Source organism: Sus scrofa, chromosome 6, assembly GCF_054392235.1.
Source record: "Sus scrofa isolate SSC_HxYL_T2T_F1_AM1 chromosome 6, Sscrofa_HxYL_maternal_Yorkshire_Landrace_v2.0, whole genome shotgun sequence".
Taxonomy (NCBI): Eukaryota; Metazoa; Chordata; class Mammalia; order Artiodactyla; family Suidae; genus Sus; species Sus scrofa.
Genome location: NC_139388.1, coordinates 170,117,145 through 170,138,948, shown reverse-complemented (window position 1 = coordinate 170,138,948; position 21,804 = coordinate 170,117,145). Strand labels below are relative to the sequence as shown.

At 42.8% G+C, this 21,804-nt stretch overlaps 3 protein-coding genes across 11 annotated transcripts in view; 1 reads left to right on the top strand and 2 right to left on the bottom strand.

Moving 5' to 3' along the window:
- GPBP1L1 (GC-rich promoter binding protein 1 like 1) overlaps positions 1 to 8,484 on the bottom strand; it is a 52,439-nt gene extending 43,955 nt beyond the window's left edge. For 2 of the 3 annotated variants that reach the window (XM_084965203.1, XM_021096734.2), the window contains exon 1: positions 7,624 to 7,756. The gene's annotated coding sequence lies outside the window, so the exon portion shown is untranslated. Of the gene's footprint in view, positions 1 to 7,623; positions 7,757 to 8,235 lie in introns of those variants that run through there. The other variant, XM_021096735.2, reaches the window with a different exon arrangement.
- A 1,156-nt stretch (positions 8,485 to 9,640) lies between these two features.
- TMEM69 (transmembrane protein 69) lies at positions 9,641 to 13,971 on the top strand. Of its 2 annotated transcripts, none has more exons than XM_021096739.2 (3): positions 9,641 to 9,719; positions 11,481 to 11,617; positions 12,950 to 13,971. In XM_021096739.2, exons 2-3 carry the CDS (start codon positions 11,564 to 11,566, stop codon positions 13,658 to 13,660), a joined length of 765 nt encoding a protein of 254 aa, XP_020952398.1. In that variant the 5' UTR covers positions 9,641 to 9,719; positions 11,481 to 11,563; the 3' UTR covers positions 13,661 to 13,971. The 2 variants fall into 2 exon arrangements, with proteins under 2 accessions (XP_020952398.1, XP_020952396.1); XM_021096737.2 differs by having other exon boundaries at positions 11,478 to 11,617.
- Positions 13,972 to 16,488: 2,517 nt separating this feature from the next.
- Positions 16,489 to 21,804, bottom strand: part of IPP (intracisternal A particle-promoted polypeptide) — a 31,111-nt gene continuing 25,795 nt past the window's right edge. For 4 of the 6 annotated variants that reach the window (XM_084965190.1, XM_021096725.2, XM_084965191.1 and 1 more), the window contains exon 9: positions 16,489 to 18,712. In XM_084965190.1, the coding sequence (XP_084821316.1) occupies positions 18,699 to 18,712 (14 nt within the window). In that variant the 3' untranslated portion in view covers positions 16,489 to 18,698. Of the gene's footprint in view, positions 18,713 to 21,354; positions 21,694 to 21,804 lie in introns of those variants that run through there. The other 2 variants (XM_084965188.1, XM_084965189.1) reach the window with 1 other exon arrangement.

Sequence of the window (21,804 nt, the reverse complement as noted above, 5' to 3'; positions counted from 1 at the left end):
TTTTTTTTTTTTTTTTTTAAATTTTTATTTTTTGGCCGTGACTTTGGCATGAACAAGTTCCTGGGTCAGTGAACCTGCACCACAGGTGTAACCAGAGCCACAGCAGTGACAACTCCTGGAGCTTAAGGGGGAACCAGGAAGTCTTAGTACAAAGTAGTACCACGCAAATTAGTTTCTTGCTGGAATGGGGGAAGATTTACTGTTTACATATATGGCCCCCGGCTACCTGTCTGTCTATCTGTAGCTGAGCCATGAGGGGCACTCCTACCCCCAGATACATTTTAAAAGGTTGAAAACTACTGCTTTTAAAAACTCGAAGTAGGTGAGTACTTCAGCAGCACATATACCATACTGGGAGTTCCTGTTGTGCCTCAGTGGTAAGGAACCCAGCTGGTATCCAAGAGGATGAGGGTTCAATCCCTGGCCTCCCTCAGTGGGTTAAGAATCAGGTGTTGCCGTGAACTGTGAGTAGTTTGCAGATGCAGCTCAGATCCCACATTGCTATGGCTGTGGCGCAGGCCAGCAGCTACAGTTTCCATTAGACCCCTAGCCTGGGAACTTCCATATGCCTCGGGTGTGGCCCTCAAAAGACACCCCTCCCCCCAAAAAACCCCCAAAAACCAGGGTCCTTGGTTAAAAAAAGAAACCTTTTCAGGTAGATTAAGCAGAAAAGGAATTATCAGCAGGATGGATACTGAGTTCAAAAACTGAATGATTTGGCACACCTGTAAAAATCAAGTAAAGTTAAGCAGTCAAAACCACCAACCAAGGTCATAAAATATACAGGAAGAGTCAGAAAACAGCTAAAAACTAGCATTGCCACAGCCACTGAAATAAATTCTGAACTGTCCTTGTTCCTTTGTGTCTCTCTCACTCCAGGTTCAAGTCCCCAGTCAAGTGTGTTTGGATTGGCAGAGGTTGGGTCACAGCTAGAAAGGGGGCCCAGGACTGAAAGCGAATGTGTGTTTGCATACAAACTTTAAATTACATGTCCTTTCCAGCTCCCTCTCCCACTCAGATTAACAAAAAGGCAGTACCAGAATGGGGTTAAAATGGTAAACAGATAAACGGACAACTTTAAAGCCCAATTAGTAGAATGTCCAACACAGGAATCTTGCCAATCTTCCCATCACTAATAAATTTAATCATTGTGCCTTCTTTGGATTCATTTTCCAAAAAAGGTTTCCTGAAAGTAATTTCACAGAGCACAAAATGGTTAAAGATAACCCTTCTCAAGTGAATATCTCCTTTCCATTATTTTGCCATTCAAAGGTCACAAGCACTTGGTACAACCATACCTATGCAGTATCCCACTAATAAAAAGGCAATTTACCTAAATCACAACAGTTCAAAATAAGCATAGGAAGTGACAAAAGTAGCCTACTGATACAAGTTTATCACCTGACACATTCTGACACATCAAATTCTGGCTGTAAGACTCAGACAAGACAGTGGATTAAATTTACACAAGTATCTTAAATAGCAAAAATGTTTTCATAGCATTTGCTCCAAAAGTTATTATATCAACTACAAACCAACCATTCAGTAGAGGTAGCTTTTACCAAATATTTGCAGCTACACTGATTCTGAAGGCTTCAATTTCTTATCAAGGTAAGTAAATAGGCGATTTGTCACATTTATAAAAACTGTAAGTGTTTATAATTGAGAGATTTATTTTTTATTTATTCATTTATTTTTGGCTGCACCTGTGGCATGTGGAAGTTCCTGGGCCAGGCAAGGACTGAACTTGTGCCACAACAGTGACGCAAGCCACTGCAGTGACCACACCACTAAGGCACACGGGAACGCCAAGAGATTTAATAGTAGTGACTACTATATCACAAAATATGTTTTTAGGAGTTCCCGTCATGGTGCAGTGGTTAACAAATCCGACTAGGAACCATGAGGTTGCGGGTTCGATCCCTGCCCTTGCTCAGTGGGTTAACGATCCGGCGTTGCTGTGAGCTGTGGTGTAGGTCGCAGACGCAGCTCGGATCCTGCGTTGCTGTGGCTCTGGCATAGGCCGGTGGCTACAGCTCCAATTCGACCCCTAGCCTGGGAACCTCCATGTGCCGCAGGAGCGGCCCAAGAAATAGCAAAAAACAAAACAAAACAAAACAAAACAAAACATGTTTTTACTTCAAGCTCATTTTACTTACAAGCTTATCTAAAAATCTCCTTAAGAATAAACTTTACTTCCAATCCAAACTTGTTAGAAGAGCAGACTCTGGATCTAGCTGGCTCTGACACTTACGAGCTGCGTGATTTTAGGCAACTTTTTCAACTTTCTGCTTCAAACCCCTATCTGTAACTTGGAGGTTGATGATTAAATGAGTAAATATATATAAGAATAGTGCCTAGATGTTTTGCCAGGGAAGTAAAAAAAGTGTCTGGTCTATAGTGAGTACTTAATAAATGTCAAGAGTAAAATGCTTAATAGAAAAAAAAAAAAAAAAAAAAGACAGGTTTTTTTTCTGTTTTGTTCTGTTTTGGGGTTTTTTGCTTTTTAGGGCTGCACCCATGGCATATGGAAGTTCCCAGGCTAGGGGTTGAATCGGAGCTACAGCTGCCAGCGTACTCCACAACTCGCAGCAATGCCAAATACCCAACCCACTGATTGAGGCCAGGGATCGAACCTGCATCATCATGGACACGGGTTGGATTTGTTTCCCCTGCGCCACAACAGGAACTCCAAAAATGCAGTTTTGAGAAGAGAAATTTTCAGACCAAAAAGGCTGAGAAAACTATTCACTAGTAACCAAAGACGCTGCAAACCCAGGATGTTTAGTTCAATTTTATAATACATTAAGTATATACTAGGTAGGAAAAACAGGATAGCAAACAAACTACCTGGAAAAGCTAACAAGAATCGGGCACACAATCAAACCAAACACTATTTACACACATATTGAAGGAGGATAAATAACTGACACAATTACTCTATGATGCTCAATAAATTCTGCGAATATGATATAGATGAGAATCACTGTGAGTTCCTGCCGTGGCTCAGTGGTTAACGAAGCCAACTAGTATCTATGAGGATGAGGGTTCGATCCCTGGCCTTGCTCAGTGGGTTAAGGATGCAGTGGCTATAGCGTAGGTCACAGACATGGCTCGGTTCCTGACTGCTGTGGTGTAGGCAAGCAGCTACAGCTCTGATTGGACCCTTAGCCTGGGAACCTCCACAGGCCACAGCCAGTGTGGCCCTAAAACAACAACAACAACAACAAAACAGAGGAAAAAAAATCACTGAACAAACCAGAAAAAAACTACCAATTTACATGAAATCAGGAAAACCTAGAATGTGGGAAACTGCAGGGCAAATGACCTAGTTTTTTTCAACAAAGTGAAAGCAAAAAAGAAAAAAGAAAAGAAAAACATACAAACTAAGAGGCCTGAAAGAGTTTTGGTCAATTGCAGTGTGTGGGACCTGAATCCTGATTCAAATAAACAAGAGGAGTCAAGAGAATAGTAGTATCTAGAAAAAGAAAAACAAAAACCTCCAAATTCCACTTGGAACAATCTGTTCAGATTTCACCGAATTTCACTCAATTGGTAAAAGGATGTTCATTAAAGACAATTTCAGGAGTTCCCACTGTGGCAGTGGGTTAAGAACCTGACAGTAGGAGTTCCCGTGGTGGCTCAGTGGTAACAAACCTGACTAGTATCCTTGAGAATGAGACTAGTGTCCGTGAGGACTCGGGTTCAATCCCTGGCCTTGTTCGGTGGGTTGAGGATCCGGCGTTGCCTGGGAACTTCCATATACCAAAGGTGCGACCCAAAAAGACCAAAAAAAAAAAAAAAAAATCTGACTGCAGTGGCTCGGGCCACTGCAATCCCTGGCTGTTGCAGTGGGTTAAGGACCAAGAGTTGTTGCAGCTGTGGCTCGGATTCCATCGCTGGCCCAGGAACTTCCATAGCCCACAAGTGTGGCAAAAAAAAGAAAAAAGGATTTCAAACAATGTACTTAATTACTTAAGTAATTTACTTAATTATAAAGTGGTCAGGCTCTGTTTTAAGAACTCTACAAATATTATTTCATCCGTTTACCAAAGTAACCCTATGAGAAGGTTCCATCATTCCCATTTAACAGAAGAAGAAAAAGGCAGAAATATCTAAAACGCCATCAAGCTTACAAAGCTGGTGGCAATGCTGAGATTCAAACCCAGGCTGTAAGGTTAGTGCCCTTAATTCCCGCACCATGTCATCTCTTTACACGTGGTGGTGAAAATCCGGCTTTGGAAATCAGAGAAAGTTGTCTGAATTTCCATCTTTCACTGTGTGTTGCAGACTATTAAATGTCTTTCTTGGCTCCTCTGTACACTCACTTATGGAAAAGTTAATATCACCTATTCTAAACAAATGTTTTAAGAAATAATGAGATTGAATATATTGGACTCTATTGCAGCCACTAGCTTACGAAGCCCACAATAGTTCCCACTACTCTCCCCACCATACTTGGTAAGACTAATTAAAAAGCAAAGTTAATAATTCCTAAACACACAGCTGGAATACTGAACTAGCTCTACCTTTTAATTAACTAACCAGAGAATCCCCAAACCAACTTTCCAATTTACTCATAAACTTCAAAGATAGTAATCATACAGAATTTTTTATATAAAGAAATTTAAGCATATAATCAGCAGAAACAAGAGTTTGAAATCTAAATTTAAAGTATAGTCAAACTTGGAAGTTCCTGTCATGGTGCAGTGGAAACAAATCCGACTAGGAACCATGAGGCTGCGGGTTTGATCCCTGGCCTCACTCAGTGGGTTAAGGATCTGGCCTTGCTGTGAGCTGTGTAGTGTAGGTCCCAGAGGCGGCTCGGATCTGGCGTGGCTGTGGCGGTGTGTGTAGGCCGGTGGCTACAGCTCCGATTAGACCCCTAGCCTGGGAACCTCCATATGGCGTGGGTGCAGCCCTAAAAAGCAAAAAAGATATACCTGGGGACAAAAGAAGTCCAGCTCAACTCACTGAACTACTTTTCAAGTTTGATTATAGCCAGTTTTGTTTTGAGCAGACTTCAGTGGGAAGTAAAAATCAGAGTCCGATTTTGAAGTGACCTGGGCAGCTAGGTCTCGGCACAACCACATGCTAAATTCCAGACAACGGCAACTGTTTATTTATGAGGTAGTATGCTTTCCATGCATCCCCAAGATTCCCTACCTCATCCCAGTTATTTGAAAAACCACACACATCAAAACTTGCCTTTTCCATGAACTATTTTTCAGTTGGGATACTTAATTGTTTTACATCTCATTTTTCCAACAGTCTTATTTTTATTTTCATGGCTAAAGGCAGCAGCCATAATGGTCAAAGCACAGGGACTTGGGAACAAATTGCTTAGGCTTAAATAAAGGCTCTGCTACCCCCTAGGCTGGATGAATCTCTTACTTTCCTCAACAAAAAATGGAGATAAAACATTATCTACCTCATAGGAATAAACAAATTAATTAAGCATTTAAAAATGAATTATAAGCAGAAATGTATTCCAGATTTCTTGTCATTCCACACTTATTAAAATGGCTGCATGACCCCCTCAGCCAAACTATTAAACAGACACTGAAGAGAAAACTGGCAAGGAGAATTCATTCGAAATAAAATTGGCTTCCTAACATTCTCCCTCCCCACCACCAAATTTCAAGAGCTCAGGTAAAATAGGATTCAACTGAAATCAACCTGAAATTCCCTGGTGGCGTAGCAGCTAGGGATTTGGTGGTGTCACTACTGTGGCTCTGGTTCAATCCCTGGCCTGGGAACTTCCACTCGCTGTGGGCTTGGCAAAAACAATCAACTGAAAGAATATTTGAAAGGATATTTGTATCAATACATACAAACTGTTTTGAGTGCCCTGGGGGAAAAAAAAAAATTTAAAGTCTCACCCAAGTTTATGGGTCCAGTGGTCAACAACGGAAAAACACAAAGCAACTGACTTGTAATTTCTGTAAAGCATTTTAAATGTTTGTCTTGTAAAACCACAAAAATACTTTACGAACAACAACAATCAATTCCCAGGGGAACTCACAAAAGTAAACTTTAGTATTTAAAGAATGTAGAAAGGTAAACTGAAACTGACTCCTAGGGAAAGAAGACAGTTTATTTTACTATTAATTCCAAAATTTTCATTCACAATTACCATTTTATTATTTTATCTTTTAGACAGACTGCAACTTGAAACTCAAGCATCTTCCCAAATACTGAAGTTAACTGTTTTTGGTTTCCATTCTATGCCTTTTTGTTTTCAGTTAAACTTCTGGATCTAATGGTTTAAAAAAAAAAAACACAACGAAAAACAGCAAACAAAAAGACAGCCTTTTGTTTGAAAGGGCACAACCATGAGACACTCCACATGTAAAGTTTGTTTACACTCTTCTAATAAATACCCCAAACTTAACAGCACTCTGATCTCTTTCAAGCATTACACATAAAAGACCTTAGAAAAGTCCAGCAATCGACCAAAACTACAAATCTAAGTCTACTGAAGACTACCAATCAGTTTACTTTTGGATGGGACTTACAGAGAAGGTGACTTATGTTACTAAACTAAAAACATGAGCCATCACCAACTTCATTTTTTCCTTATAAGCAATAAATATCAAAGAGCAAATATTTCAACAAATAGGATAAACCAACCTCGGAGCATAGTTGGCTGATAAAATTACCACCACAGCACAATTTAAAAACTATAAGCAACTACAAAAAAAAAAAAATCAAAAAACAATCAACACCACACCCACTCTTATGTAAACTTTTGGAGTAAGCAAACTTCTTCAGCCTCACCTTAGTTTTCGCCTAGCAAATTCTTCAAGATAAGACACGAACTGCAAGATCTAAAGATCCAGTAGTTGTCCCCGTAGGAGAAACAACTCAGAATTTAAGACCTGTTAACGTATTTAAGTTACCAAGCTCAGGGCACTTCCCCAAGCTACAGCCATTTTAGATTCAGCCTTTCTTTTGAATTTCATGGGGGTGGGGAGAGGTAGATGTTAAACAGAAAGGAAAAAAAAAGTCCTCAGTAGGAGACTTCGAGATGGACCAGCCTTTTTTTCCCCCCCGCCGCCCCCGAAAGGAAAGGTGCTGGACAGATGGAATCGAAATGAACGAAAACACCTCGCTGCCCAGAGGCACCGGGACACGGGGCAAGTGGGGGAGGGAGGCAAAGCTCTCCGTTTCCCCGCAAAGACCCCACGTTTGCCTCACTCGCTTTCTTCCTTAGACTTTCCATCCCTGGAAAACAAAAGCCCTCGGCGCTCACTTAAGAAGGGAAGAAAGAGACACCCGGGCACCAGGCTGCTGAGCCACCACCGAGACGGACCGCCTGGAGGGGAGCCAGGGAGCCGCAGGTGAGCACGGCGACCCCAAGACCGAAGTTGAAGCGGGAGCGCTCTGGCGGAGCCGCGCCGACGCTCGCGGGCACGGCTGCCCGCGCCGGGCGAGGTGCGGCGTCGGAACCGCACGACGCGTGGGCTCGCCCCCGGCTCCCCGGACCGACCTACACCCAACCACCTGTGTGAGAGCCTCCCGCAACTTGCTGCAACAGCCGCTCGGTCGGGGACCGGGCGGAGGCCCGCGCCGGACGACGCGAGATCCCCCCCCGCCCAGGTGTCCGCAACGCGCACTCACCGGGCAGCCGCGGAGCTCCAGCTAGGGGCCAGTCGCGGCGTCTCAGGGCGCGTCCCCCGCTTCCTGCTCCCGCGGAGGTGGAGAGCCCACAACCATAACAAAGCTCTTCCCAAAATGGCTGCCCGGCCCACACGGCCCAGGAGGGGCAGAGCGGGCGCAGGGGGAGGAGCGAAGGCCAGCCCGGCCCCCCCGCCCGGCCCCGCCTCTGACACGCCCCCTCGCTTGCCCCGCCCACAGGCGCGCACGCGCACGGGCGCTGTTCGGGCGACCGCCGCCGGCGCTCGGAGCGCCAACGTGCGGCCGCGAGAACAGCGGTTGTCCCTTGCCCCGCCCCCAGCCCTCCCTCCGCAGCGGCTCGCCGCCGGGCCCGGTCGCCCCCGCCCCTCTGCAGGGGAGAACCCTGCTTTTCCGCGCGCCGCCTTAGAGGCGGAGATCAGCTGGGTTTGATACTCCCCTTCCATTGCCTCTCCCGACACTCGGGCCTGGGCGCGTGCGAACGAGTGGGTGGGTGTGTACGGTGTGCCCGTTTCAACACGCCCCTTCGTCCTGCACCCTCCCACACCCCACCTCTGGGGAAGCACGCCTCCCCGAACTACCTCTACAGGTGCTCACCGGTAGGCGTGTGTGTTTGCCGACCCCTTCCCACTTTCGGCTCCTGCCTTCCACGTGCGCGCGCGTCGCTAAGACTCCAGCCCCCAGCGGGCCTCGCTGCCGGGCTCTGGAGTCCTGCGCGGCTGGGCCCGAGGCGTTGCCCACTGGGAGTGCTAGTTCCGCCCGACCGCTGGCGTCACGCCCCTGTCCCAGCACCTGGAGGATTTCGGGTCTGAGTCTGCTCCCGTGCCAGGGCGGAGAAGCTGTTTCTCTGACCCAAAGTTTCATTGGGTGTCGCGTAACGGGAAGGGGCGGCGCTGCAATGACGGAGGAGGAAATAAAAGTGAAAGCCGATAGCGGCTGGAAGGGGTTAGCATCAGGAAGAATGTGCTGTGAGCCCGTTCTGCACGCGAAGCTAAACCTTGAGAGAGCTGGTAACCAGGAAGCTAGACTTCATAGAATCTGGAGGAATGTGAAACTGGCCATCCTGGGCCGGTTCAGGTCTCCCATTGTCTTCAGACAGATACGTCTAGTGGTGCTTCCTTTTTTTTTTTTTTTTTTTTTTTTTTTTTTCCAGCCGCACTCGCGGCGTAGGAAAGTGTTCTGGTCAGGGATTCATTCCGAGCCAGAGCTGCGACTTACGCCATAGCTGCAGCAAGGAGAGATCCTTAACCCATTGCAGTGGGCTGGGCATCCAACTGGCACCTCTACAGAGACAAGTGGGGTCATTAACCAGCTGTGCCACAGCGGGAACTCCCGATGACAGACTGAAATTGAAGCTCAGAGAAGGGAAGGGACTTGCTCAAGGTCACCTAGCTCACAAACAAAAGTTAAAGCGGAGAGCGACAGGAGGAATAATCTAACTTCCGGGTCACCCTCAAGCCCAAGACTCTTACCACGTCTTTCATGGAAGTGAAAGTCCTGCCCCGGTGCTTTTTATTTCTTAACGAAGTTTTCAGTTAGCAGCAAAGAAAATGAAGTGGAAACAGGTGTTTGTTTTCTTAACTAGTATTAGTTCAGGACCCCAATGAGAAGGGAGATGTGCCCCGTTGATCCTAGAAACTTTGTTGTTACGCAAAGTAAAAAAATGAATTCCAGAGATAGCAAGCAATTTGGCCAAGTCATACTTGGCCTAGACTCCAAATCTCTCCTACCTTGCTCCACCACCATCACTCTGAGATGGTTCCAGTAGTTTCACTCCACCTTCCCGAACTCTGCGGAGCAGATTCTTCTGGCTGGGAAACCTGGAATAGAAAGGCAAGGACCGTTCAGATGCCCTAAGAATTCCAAAGCCGGCTTTCACTAGAATCAAGATGTTAGAGTCCAAGACAGAAAGCCTGGAATCGGGAACCAGTTAGGGGTGGTTAGGTCTCCAGCCGGACTGATTTTTTTCCGGCTCCCAGGAAGTGGGAGGCTAATAACCCCCACTTGCCGGAAGTGCTTTTTCCAGAGAGCCTGGCCAATCTTGCAGCTCAGCTTTCCACCTCCCCGCGCGACGCTGGCAAGTAAGTAACAGCGCTGCTGCCACCAGTGCAGGTTGGGAAAGGGGGGCACCAAGGCTTCAGAGTAAAACTGAAACCGCAGGCACAGTTGGGCACAGTTTCCCGAGGATCTTTGCATCCAGACCCCGCCTTCCCTTTTCTCTGCTGTCGGCGCTGAGACTTGCATTTTGCAACTCTTATATTTGAGGCAGTGGAAACCTTGAGCTTTTTCACCAAAATTGAGCAGATTAACACTTGGGGCTTTGTCCTTTAAACCCCTCACCAGTTGCCGTCCTCAGGCTTTTAGGGTGTCACTTTTTCGCTTCAATACTCTTGAGATGGAAAGCACATGTCACCTTGCATAGAAAGTTCGAAAGGTTGAGGGAGCATTAAGCTTTTTAATGGGGTGATTTTGAACAAAGGTGAATGTGTGGGCCATGCGGATACGTGTGTCTGGGAGTCAGGAGTAGATGTGTGTGTCATCTAACCTCTGCTCAGAGGCCAGCGATAAACGTCCTGCTTGCTTCCTTATTCATAGAATGAAGACACTGACTGGCTGGTGTACAGAATTTCTTGACCCATCCCTAAGATCTGTAGTCAAGAAATTAGTTCACCAAGTTATTTAATCAAGCAGCAACTGTGGGGTTTGGAATTTTAGACACCTCATTCTTCTGGTTAAGAATGGAACTCATGTAAACATGATAGATTCATATTTTCACACAGCCACTTACTGGGCTGCTTATATTGTGTAAGGTGGGAATAATAGCTAATATTTTTTGAGTGCCTACTTTGTGTTAGGAACAGTTGTCAGCTCTTTACATGTATTGACTTTTTTTTTTTTAAATATACAAAGACCCTATGTAGTTATTATAAGCCTTGTAGATGAGTGAACTGCACCATAGCCAGCTTAAATAATTTGTCCAAAGTGATATAGCTAATACTATGTTGGAGCCAGGATTCCAAACCAGATTATTTGACTCAAGTCTGCACTCTAACTTAACAGGCAATACTGTTTCCAGCACCAAGTTGATGAGGTCATTGTATTGAATGAGTTAGTGCATATAAAACACATAGTTACAGTGCCTGCTAAATTGTATTGATTGCTACTATCATTACTTTGAGCTGTAAACTACAAAGCCCCAAAACATAACTTAAGGGAAAAAAAAAAAAAAAAGGCAGAGAAGCTATATGACTTTCAGTGTTTGTTTTGTCTTTTTTCTTCGGCCGCACCCGTATGGAAGTTCCCAGGCTAGAGGTCTAATTGGAGCTGTAGCCACCAACCTACGCCAGAACCACAGCAACTCGGGATCTGAGTTGTGTCTGTTACCTATATACCACAGCTCACAGTAACGCCAGATCCTTAACCCACTGAGCGAGGCCAGGGATCGAACCTGCAAACTCATGGTTCCTAGTTGGATTTGTTAACCACTGAGCCACAACAGGAACTCCTATGACTTTCAGTGTTAAAGATGAGAAAGCTGCACTCCAAGGAAACAATTTACTCAAGGTCACACAGCTGGGAAATGAGGGAGGCATTTGTAAAACCCAGATCTATTGTCTCTATGCATTAATTACATTGTAATACCAAACATCAAAAGCTTAAAAAAATGGTTCAGAGAAGAAAAGGATCTATTAACTTAATATGTTAACTGATTTTTTGAAAACATCAGTGATTGTTTTCCAAGGAAACTGTGTTATATGGAAGAAATCCTCCCGAATTACTACTTTTAAAAAACTATGTATAAAGTGAAGAAAATAAATGACATCTTATTTTGTACACAGCAGCATGCTTCTGATTAAGACCCTCCAGTTAGCTGTAAAAATACATTAATCAGAACTGCCTGGCATCTTCCTAAGCAAGACTCTCAATGAGGCCCAATATGCTTCGCTTCATCCAGAAGTTTTCTCGAGCATCTTCAAAGGTTAGTTTATTCAGCAAATATTTGAGCACTACTTTCCAGGCATTGCTTGGCTAGGCAATAGCAGTGAAGAAGACAAAAATCCTTTCCTCTTATATTCTGGTTGAAATGTTTGCTGTGTCAAGTGTTACATTCTATAGAGAACTCTAGAGCAGGGAGGGAGAATAGAGAACAGTAGACTTAAGGATTGCATTTACAAGCAGGGTGATCAGCAGTGAGGGAAGGAGCCATGCAAGTAGCTCAGGGAAGAACATTCTATACAAAAAGAAAAAAAAGAGTTCCTGCTGTGGCACAATGGGTTAATGATCTGGCTTGTCTCCATGGAGGCACTGGTTCAATCCCTAGCCCAGCACAGCAGGTTAAGGATCCAGCATTGCTACAGATGTGGCACAGGTTGCAGCTCTGGCTCCAGTTTGATCCCTGGCCTGGGAACTTCCACGTGCTGCAGGTCCAGCTGAAAAAGAAAAAAGATGGAATCATTCCTAGCATTTTGGGTAATCACCAAGATTCTTAAATAACTATTCCATTTTTTCTTTCATCCAACATTTTTTTTTTTTTTTGAGTTACTCTTGATCTGTTTATCTGTTGAAATATGGAATCTTCTCACTAAAGCCCAGAATCAGCAGGGTTATTGCTTTGGCCATGTACCATGAAAGGCATTGGGGATTTTTTAAGGCAAAGAAAAAAATTATGGTCCTCGCCCTTGAACCTACTGAGACATACAAGTAAACACATGATTTTAATTCACTGTGAGAATTATGATGAAAGTGTGCATGGTGTTTTTACTTATTGGGAGTATTAAATCAGATTGGAGAAAGCTTCAAGCTGAATTTTGAAAGATAAGACAAGTTCCCTAGATAGAAAAGTGGTAATCTAGAATTCTAGGCATAGACAGAAAGGCATGAAGCTGTGAAAAGTATACAGTGTCTAAGGCCTAATTTTCTCTACATAGAATAGCATTCCCACAGTAATTAGTGCTGCTTCTTTTGCAATCTATAAATAGAAGAGGCAGTTTAGAATGACAGAAACTGAAAGACCTAGTCTTTACCTGTTCCTCCTTCAGATAATTTTTTCATGGGAAAAGGTAAGTAGTAGGCTGAAACATATCACTGGTTCAGTAGTTTCTTTTGCATGACTATTTGCTGTTTAATAGTCTTTGCCAGCAGTAATAATACTCTGTACTCCAACCCTTAAGTTCAATGTGCTAACAGAAAGCAGATGGTTTGTTTTTATATTGTTTCAGATTGGGACTAAAACATTTGGTCATGCCTATTTTTTTAATCTGTTTTTTGTGTGCTTGTTTGTTTTAATTTTCTGCTTCTGTTTTCTCTGTAGATGCTGAAGTACCCTTCCACAGTCGGACTAGGAGCCAGTGGGAGAATAGAAACACTTTGTTACAAGACAAGTCTCCAGCAGAACTTTCCCCGTTTGTTTCCAAGGCCTTGGCTTTTCCCTTCATTTCCAGTGTGTAGGAGCAAGACACGGTATTATCATACTTCCCCATGCAGCTTTAAGAAGCGAGAGCAAGCAGTACTTCCAGCCAGGCCACCACGCACCATCAGTCACCTGCCCGACAGCCCAAAGCCAGCACTGTACATAACTCTGGCAGGACTGGTCCCCTTCGTTGCTCCACCGCTGGTCATGGTGATTACAGAGACGTACATCCCTGTATTAGCTTTTACTCAGGTGGCTTACGGAGCCAGTGTCCTATCTTTCTTAGGAGGGGTCAGATGGGGTTTTGCTCTGCCAGAAGGTAGTCCAGCCAAACCAGACTTCCTCAATCTAGCGAATAGTACAGCTCCTGTTATGTTTTCATGGTTTGCACTCTTTATTTCTGAAAGACTCAGTGAAGCTATAGTCACAGTAATAATAGGTTTGGGGATAGCATTACACGTTGAAGTTTTTCTCTTGCCACATTATCCCAATTGGTTCAAAGCCCTAAGGATAGTAGTCACTTTAGTGGCCTTTTTTTCATTTGTAATTACTTTACTAGTTAAAGGTATTTATCCAGAGAAAGGACCCAAGAGACCTGGGCAAGTGGAATAGATAATACAACTGCTCTGGAGATGACGTCAGCATGTTGGCTAGAAGCCTTGTGAGGCTGTGTTTTGGCATCACCTTCTTCTAGTTCTAACTTTTTCTTCCTACCTATGGTAATTTATTCTTTACAGGTTAATTTTCATTTCTAGAAATGTTTGTTTTATAAGAATTTCTGATAAATAGCTTGGAAATCCCTAATAAGTCCTTTTCATGTTATGTTAGGTTATAGTTCTCAGTCTTTTTATAAATAACAGTCATCACTTAAAAATTTCAGTGTTTTGTTTTGAAAAATGTAAATTAAAAAAAAAGATGAAAAATCCTTTTGCTTTCATTGAAAACACGCACTCACATTCTCATACTTTAAGAGGAAGACTTTGTCCATGAGTGTCTGAATATAACAGGTGGTTCTAGTGTGGAGTTTTCATTGCAGTTGCCCCTGGGAATTACATTCCCAAGCTCATTTAACGTGGTATAACCTGGTTATATGAGCTGAAAGGATCTGTGGCTCTAAAGTCAGTAGGGAGCAATGTCATGAGGAAAAACTATGTTTAGAGGAAAAACTATGTTTAGAGGAAAGCTAGACACATTTTCCAGTTTTTACTCAGGATATTTGGCAGAGTATAGATGGAACTTACCTCTAAACATAACACCTGCTGGTCAGAAATATATAAAAGAATAAAGCCACGAGTATGTACAAACTAGGAGATGTCAAGTCTAACAAGTCAGGCTCTCTAGTTTTGCATGTTAACTCACAGAAAAACTTGAAACAGCAAAAGCAACACCTTGAGGTGCTTAGTCTCATAAAAAAGGAAAAACATTTTAAATGCGGTAAGAATATAAATGAGGGGAGTTCCCGTCGTGGCGCAGTGGTTAACGAATCCGACTAGGAACCATGAGGTTGCGGGTTCGATCCCTGCCCTTGCTCAGTGGGTTAACGATCCGGCGTTGCCCTGAGCTGTGGTGTAGGTTGCAGACGCGGCTCGGATCCCGCGTTGCTGTGGCTCTGGTGTTGGCCGGTGGCTACAGCTCCGATTCATCCCCTAGCCTGGGAACCTCCATATGCCGCAGGAGCGGCCCAAGAAATAGCCACAACAACAACAACAAAAGACAAAAAAAAAAAAAAAAAAATGTAAATGAGGAGTGGTATTAAGTATTCAAATATTAGGTTAACTTAAATTTTGTTAAGTGAATTATATACATATGATTTCCACTTTAGCATTCTTGCTGTGAGGAGATTAGATTCTAGAATGGTAACATGTCTACTTTCTTACACCTGTTCCGGATTGAATTGTGTGTTCAAGTGCTAATCCCCAGCATCTCAGAATGGGACCTTACTTGCAGATAGGGTCTTTACAGAGGAAATGAAGTTAAAAATGAGTTCATAAGAATAGATTGTAACATAATATTATTAGTGTGCTTAGAACAAGGGGAAGTTTATAGAGATAAACACATACAGAGAGAATATGCCATGTGGACGTGAAAATGGCCATCTACATGCCGAGGAGAGAAGCCTGGAAAAGATCCCTCCTTGGCAGCCCTTAGAAGGAAGCAAAACTCCAGCCTCTGAAACTCTGAGACAGTAAATTCTGTTTAAATTTTTGTGGTACTTGATTAAAGCAGTCCTAGCAAACAAATGGAACACTACAGAGCTAGAGCCTGTTCTGATCACTGAGAAGCTTACCAGTTAAAGCCTGTGGCTAAAATCACCACACGATCCTTTATTAATATAGAGAATACAATAGCCTGATACTGAAAGAAAGCAAGCTCATACTCTAAAGAAGACCTTTCTCAGACTGTTTCAGTGAGGAGACTTACTTCTATGCATCTACGAGACTGCATGAGGACTATACAAACTTAAAATTTCTCTGATCTCAAGTTCATTATTTTTCAGAATAGGAGCAAGTCATATTTTTAGGCTAATTGCCTGATTTCACCAAAACACAAGTGAATACATCTTGCAAGTGAACTACAGTGCATGACTTTTTAGTACATTTAAGTATATTTATATTGGACAGGATATTAGAAGCATATAGTTGAATATTCTGAAGTAAGATCACAATGATAGCTGCTCAGAAAACAATTAAAATGTGACGAGTTCTACTGTGGCTCAGCAGGTTAATGATCCAGTGTTGTCGCTGCTATGGCTCTGGTTACAGCTGTGGCACAGGTTTGCTCCTTGGTAAAACTAAATGTTCAAGTCCCTAAAGTTAAAACACTAAAGGAGTGGAGTTCCCATCATGGCTCAGTGGAAATGAATCTGACTAGCATGCATGAGGATGCAGGTTTGATCTTTGGCCTCGATCAGTGGGTTAAGGACCTGGCGTTGCCATGAGCTGTGGTGCAGGTCGCAGATGTGGCTTGGATCTGGCATTGCTGTGGCCGTGGTGTAGGCCAGCAGCTGCAGTTCTGATTCAACCCCTAGCCTAGGAACTTCCATATGCTGTGGGTGCGGCCCTAAAAAAAAAGACAACAACAACAACAAAAACCAATAAAGGAGTTCCCATTGTGGTGCAGGGGAAACAAATCCAACCAGTATCCATGAGGATGTGGGTTCAATCCCTGAACTTACTTGGGGATGTGGCATTGCTATGAGCTGTGGTGTTGGTTGCAGCTGTAGCTCTGGTGTTGCTTCGGCTATGGTGTAGGCTGTAGCTGTCATTTGATTCCTAGCCTGGGAACCTCCATATGCTGCAGTTATGGCCCTAAAAAGCAAAAAAAAAAAAAAAAAACCGCAAAAACAAACACCTAAAAAACATGGGTAATCCCACTACAGTTTGATAATCCAGGAATGCTGGCTTTAATAAACTAAGTTAATAAGTAATACAAGGAAAAGCAAAAAAATCAAGATACTTTATTAGTACATTCTTTTTAAAACAATCTGTCATTACCTAGGAAATAAGCATATTTACAATTTACCTATTTTCAGGGACTGCCTGGACCTATTAAGCCCAACACTGATTGTCTTGACTACAATTCTGCCACAGCAGCACAAATGCCTACCTTTATAATGACATTTTAGATTGGTACCAGGCAATAATGAAAATTAAATGATAGGGAAATTTGTAAATCTCTTTTGAACCAGAATACAGATTCTCTGTAACTAGAAATATTAAAGGCACATAAGTTAGAGGTTAAATAGTTCACAAATTATCTTGATATTTCACTCCTTGACATTTTATAGATCCCAACCATGCAGAAGAAAGACTTCAGACTTTCAGGATACTGCAAAGAATGGGAAACAGCTTTCTGTCTGTACTACCTAAGCTTTTCTCAACATATGCGTATGGTTATGTTATAGTATCCTTGTGTATCAATCCAAATATTTTGGAGATGAATTTAATCTTTATCAAACATTTTCTATCTAAAGCTGCTGATGCCTACAACAATATACTAAGGACTTTAGTAAAGGAAAGGGGAAATTGGGCATATAAAAATCACCCTATGAGTTCCCATCGTGGCGAACCATGAGGTTTCGGGTTGGATCCCTGGCCTCACTCAGTGGGTTAAGGATCCGGTGTTGCAGTGAGCTGTGGTGTAGGTCACAGATGCGGCTCGGATCCCGCGTTGCTGTGGCTGTGCTATAGGCCGACAGCTGTAGCTCTGATTAGACCCCTAGCCTGGGAATCGCCATATGCTGCAGGTGCAGCCTTAAAAGGCCAAAAAATAAAAATAAAAATCACCCTAGACTTGCTACATAAACCTAAACAGGCAGAAGACCTTTATACACATGGCTCCAACTGACCAGCAGAAACGATTTAAAAATGATCATGCACACAGGAAGCCTCCTCTCAGAACGGGGCAAAGGACAATTTTGGAGACCCCCTTCTCAAGGAAAATGAGAAGTTTTGAGGAGGCTTTTTGGATCAGAGGCATTTCAACATACACTTAGGAGTCAGTGTCTACACAAAGTTTTACAGATACATACAATTCCGTCTTCTCCAAGGCAGGCAGGAGCTTTGTAGTAAGCTCAGACTAGGCTTGCCCGAGTATGAGGATGCTTCACAAAGCTTGACCATGTAATAAAATTCCCTCATCCCAAAGCCAAGCATATTTTTGATGACTGTTTAGAACACCAGTGCATATAACCTGCTGGGCTCAATTACCCATGACATCATCCTACTGCAATAAAGGACTATCACTAAGAACCTCCTATTCACTACTCACATCAATTAACTCCCACAGCAAGATGAGAAACATAAGTAGCAAAAGCATCTTTAGGCTGTTATCAATAGGCAAGACTCAATTATTTATATAAATAGCTAGATATTTCCCATATGTCCCTCCCAGTATAACTGCTGCCAATAAAAATGTGCGGCTAATGAAAACTCCTGGAATAAAATAAAATGGGAAGTTGTTTCATTGGCTTTTCTCTGTAGGGTAAACTATGGCCATGAAAAAATTGTGCTCTAGACTGAATCATAAATGTAGACATCTTTAAACTGTCTCTGATATTCATATCACATAAGGGTCATGTTTTAGCTTGAATTACACTGGAGAAGCTGTTAAAGGAGTTATCTGTCAAGAAGCTTTCATAGCAGATCATTTTTACAAATAGGACTTGACCTCTAACTGGACAATGCTAAAGCATAAACAGCATTTCTATTGGTAAATTTGGCAAATTTGTGTGAGCTCTTTACTGATTTTGGATACACTCCATATCATTTCTCACTCAAATTATTTTTTTTAAATATCATTCTTTAGTTATTTATCTACCTAATTCATAGAACACTCAGTAGAATGAGAGGGACCTATCACCAAATACAAGTGTGACTTGCAAAAGGTCAGATCCTGTATTTTCAAAATGTTTCTCGTGCCCTCTTATGCTTTTGTATTTCAAAGAACAGCGACACCTCCTTCACAACGACTGGTGATCATGTTACCGATTTCTGTCCAAGTATCTGAATGAGGATTATAAACTTCAACTGAGTCCAGGGTACCTGGGGCCAAGAAATCATGGCTGGAAGATCGACCTCCAGAAACATACAGAAGCCCGTTGACTGCCACAACACACATGCCTGCTCTAGGCACTTTCATTGAGGCAACTTCAACCCATTTTTCCTGGATGAGAGAAAAAAAGGAGTAGAGTCATAACAGAGAAAAGTGATGAGAAATCGAATGCTCTGTTCTTTTGTGTTTAAATTTCTTTCTTTCTTTTTTTTTTTTTTTTTGTCTTTTGTCTTTTTGTTGTTGTTGTTGTTGCTATTTCTTGGGCCGCTCCCTCGGCATATGGAGGTTCCCAGGCTAGGGGTTGAATCGGAGCTGTAGCCACGGGCCTATGCCAGAGCCACAGCAACGCGGGATCCGAGCCGCGTCTGCAACCTACACCACAGCTCACGGCAACGCTGGATCATTAACCCACTGAGCAAGGGCAGGGACCGAACCCGCAACCTCATGGTTCCTAGTCGGATTCGTTAACACTGCACCACGACGGGAACTCCCGTGTTTAAATTTCAAACTCACAATCCAGTCATATAACTGTATAAAATATGTAAAAAAATATTATTACAGTTGATTTAGAATGTTCTGTCCATTTCTGCTGTACACCAAAGTGACCCAGTTATATCTACATTCTTTTTTTTTTGGTCTTTTTTGCCATTTCTTGGGCCGCTCCCACGGCATGTGGAGGTTCCCAGGCTAGGGGTCTAATCGGAGCTGTAGCTGCCGGCCTACACCAGGGCCACAGCAATACGGGATCTGAACTGTGTCTGCAACCTACACCACAGCTCACGGCAACGCCGGATCCTTAACCCACTGAGCAAGGCCAGGGATCGAATCCACAACCTCATGGTTCCTAGTCGGATTCGTTAACCACTGCGCCATGACGGGAACTATTTTGTTCTTTTTTAATGGCTGAGTAGTATTCCACTGTGTATATGTGTACCACATCTTCTTAATCCATTCATCTGTCAATAGACATTTAGGGTGTTTCCATGTCTTGGCTATTGTGAATAGTGCTGCAGTGAACATATGGGTGCAGGTATCTGTTTCAGTGAAAGTTTTGGTCCGTATATATGCCCAGGAGTGGGATTGCTGAATCACATGGTAGTTCTACATTTAGTTTTCTGAAGTACTTACGCACTGTTTTCCATAGTGGTTGTACCAATTTACACTCCCACCAACAGTGTAGGAGGGTTCCCTTTTCTCCACACCCTCTCCAGCATTTGTTATTTATAGACTTACTAATGATGGCCATTCTGACTGGTGTGAGGTGTTACTTCATTGCAGTTTTTGTTTTGTTTTTTGTCTTTTTGCTATTTCTTTGAGCCACTCCCGCGGCATATGGAGGTTCCCAGGCTAGGGGTCGAATCGGAGCTGTAGCCACTGGCCTACGCCAGAGCCACAGCAACATGGGATCCAAGCCTCGTCTGCAACCTACACCACAGCTCACGGCAACGCTGGATCATCAACCCATTAAGCAAGGGCAGGGACCGAAGCTGCAACCTCATGGTTCCTAGTCGGATTCGTTACCCACTGCGCCACAACGGGAACTCCCACATTGCAGTTTTAATTTGCGTTTCTCTAATAATTAGTGATGCTGAGCATTTTTTCATGTGTTTTGTTGGCCATCTGCATGCCTTCTTTGGAGAAATGTCTATTCAGGTCTTTTGCCCATTTTTCCATTGGGTTGTTGGCTTTTTTGCTGTTGAATTGTATAAGTTGTTTGTATAATTTAGAGATTAAGCCCTTGTCAGTTGCATTGTTTGAAACTATTTTCTCCCATTCTGTAGGTTATTTTTATTTTTTAGTGGTTTCCTTTACTGTGCAAAAGCTGGTCAGTTTGATTAGGTCCCATTCATTTATTTTTGTTTTTATTTCTGTTGCTTGGGAGACTGACCTAAGAAAACATTTGTATGGTTGATGTCAGAGAATGTTTCACCTATGTTCTCTTGTAGGACTTTTATCTTAATTAAGTCTTTAAGTCACTTTGAGTTTATTTTTGTGCATGGTGTGAGGGTGTATACTAGCTTCAGTGATTTACATGCAGCTGTCCAGTTTTCCCAGCACCAGTTGCTAAAGAGACTGTCTTTTCCCCATTTTATGTTCTTGCCTCCTTTGTTGAGGATTAACTGACCACAGGGGTCTGGGTTCTCTATTCTGTTCCATTGGTCTGTATGTCTATTTTTGTACCAGTACCATACTGTCTTGATTACTGTAGCTTTGTAATATTGTCTGAAGTCTGGGAGAGTTAAGCCTCCTGCTTATTTATATATGTATACTTTTTTTTTCTTTTCTTTTTAGGGCTGCACCTGCAGCATATGGAGGTTCCCAGGTTAAGGGTTGAATAGGAGCTGTAGCTACCAGCCTATACCATAGCCACAGCAACATCATATCCTAGCCACCACATCTGTGACCTACACCACATCTCACAGCAATGCCAGATTCTTAACCCTACTGAGTGAGGCTAGGGATTGAACCTGCAGCCTCATGGTTCCTAGTCAGATTCGTTTCCACTGCACCATGATGGGAACGCCTTGACTGTAATTTTTAGTAGGTGCAGACAAAGTAGTGAATTTAGAAGAAAATAAATAATGAAAAACATATCTGAGATTAAATATAAATTATAATCACCAGGAGATAATCTAGAAATTCTTCTCAGGCAGGAGTTCTGAGAAACTAGTTCTATGAAATGCAAGCAGGTAATTCAAAGATATACACAAAACACAAACCCACAAAGCTCCAAGAAGAAAGAAGCTTACAGAGGGGCTTTTAAAAATCTTTAATAAATCTTATCAATCTCCAAGAGAATAATATAGTAAACAAGACGGGCCAAATTTTTTGAACATGGAATTCTTTTTTCAAGAACCATCTAGTGTAGTTAATGATCTGTAAAACATTTTCAGAAAGGTAGTACAGATCAGGTTTGGAAACTAGAGCCTATATTTGCAAGCCTACAAACTAAGAATGATCTTTTCATAATAAAAGGTTATTTAAGGAGTTCCCTCATGGCTCAGCACATTAAAGATCTGGAGTTGTCACTGCTGTGGCTCTGGTTACAGCTGTGGTGCAGCTTCAATCACTCGCCCAGGAACTTCTTCATGCTGCAGGTACAGCCAAAAAAAAGTTTATTTTAAAAAATTATGCTAAAAGAAGAGATTACATGTGGCCCACAAGGTCTAAAATATTTGCTACCTGGCCTTTTAACAGAAAGT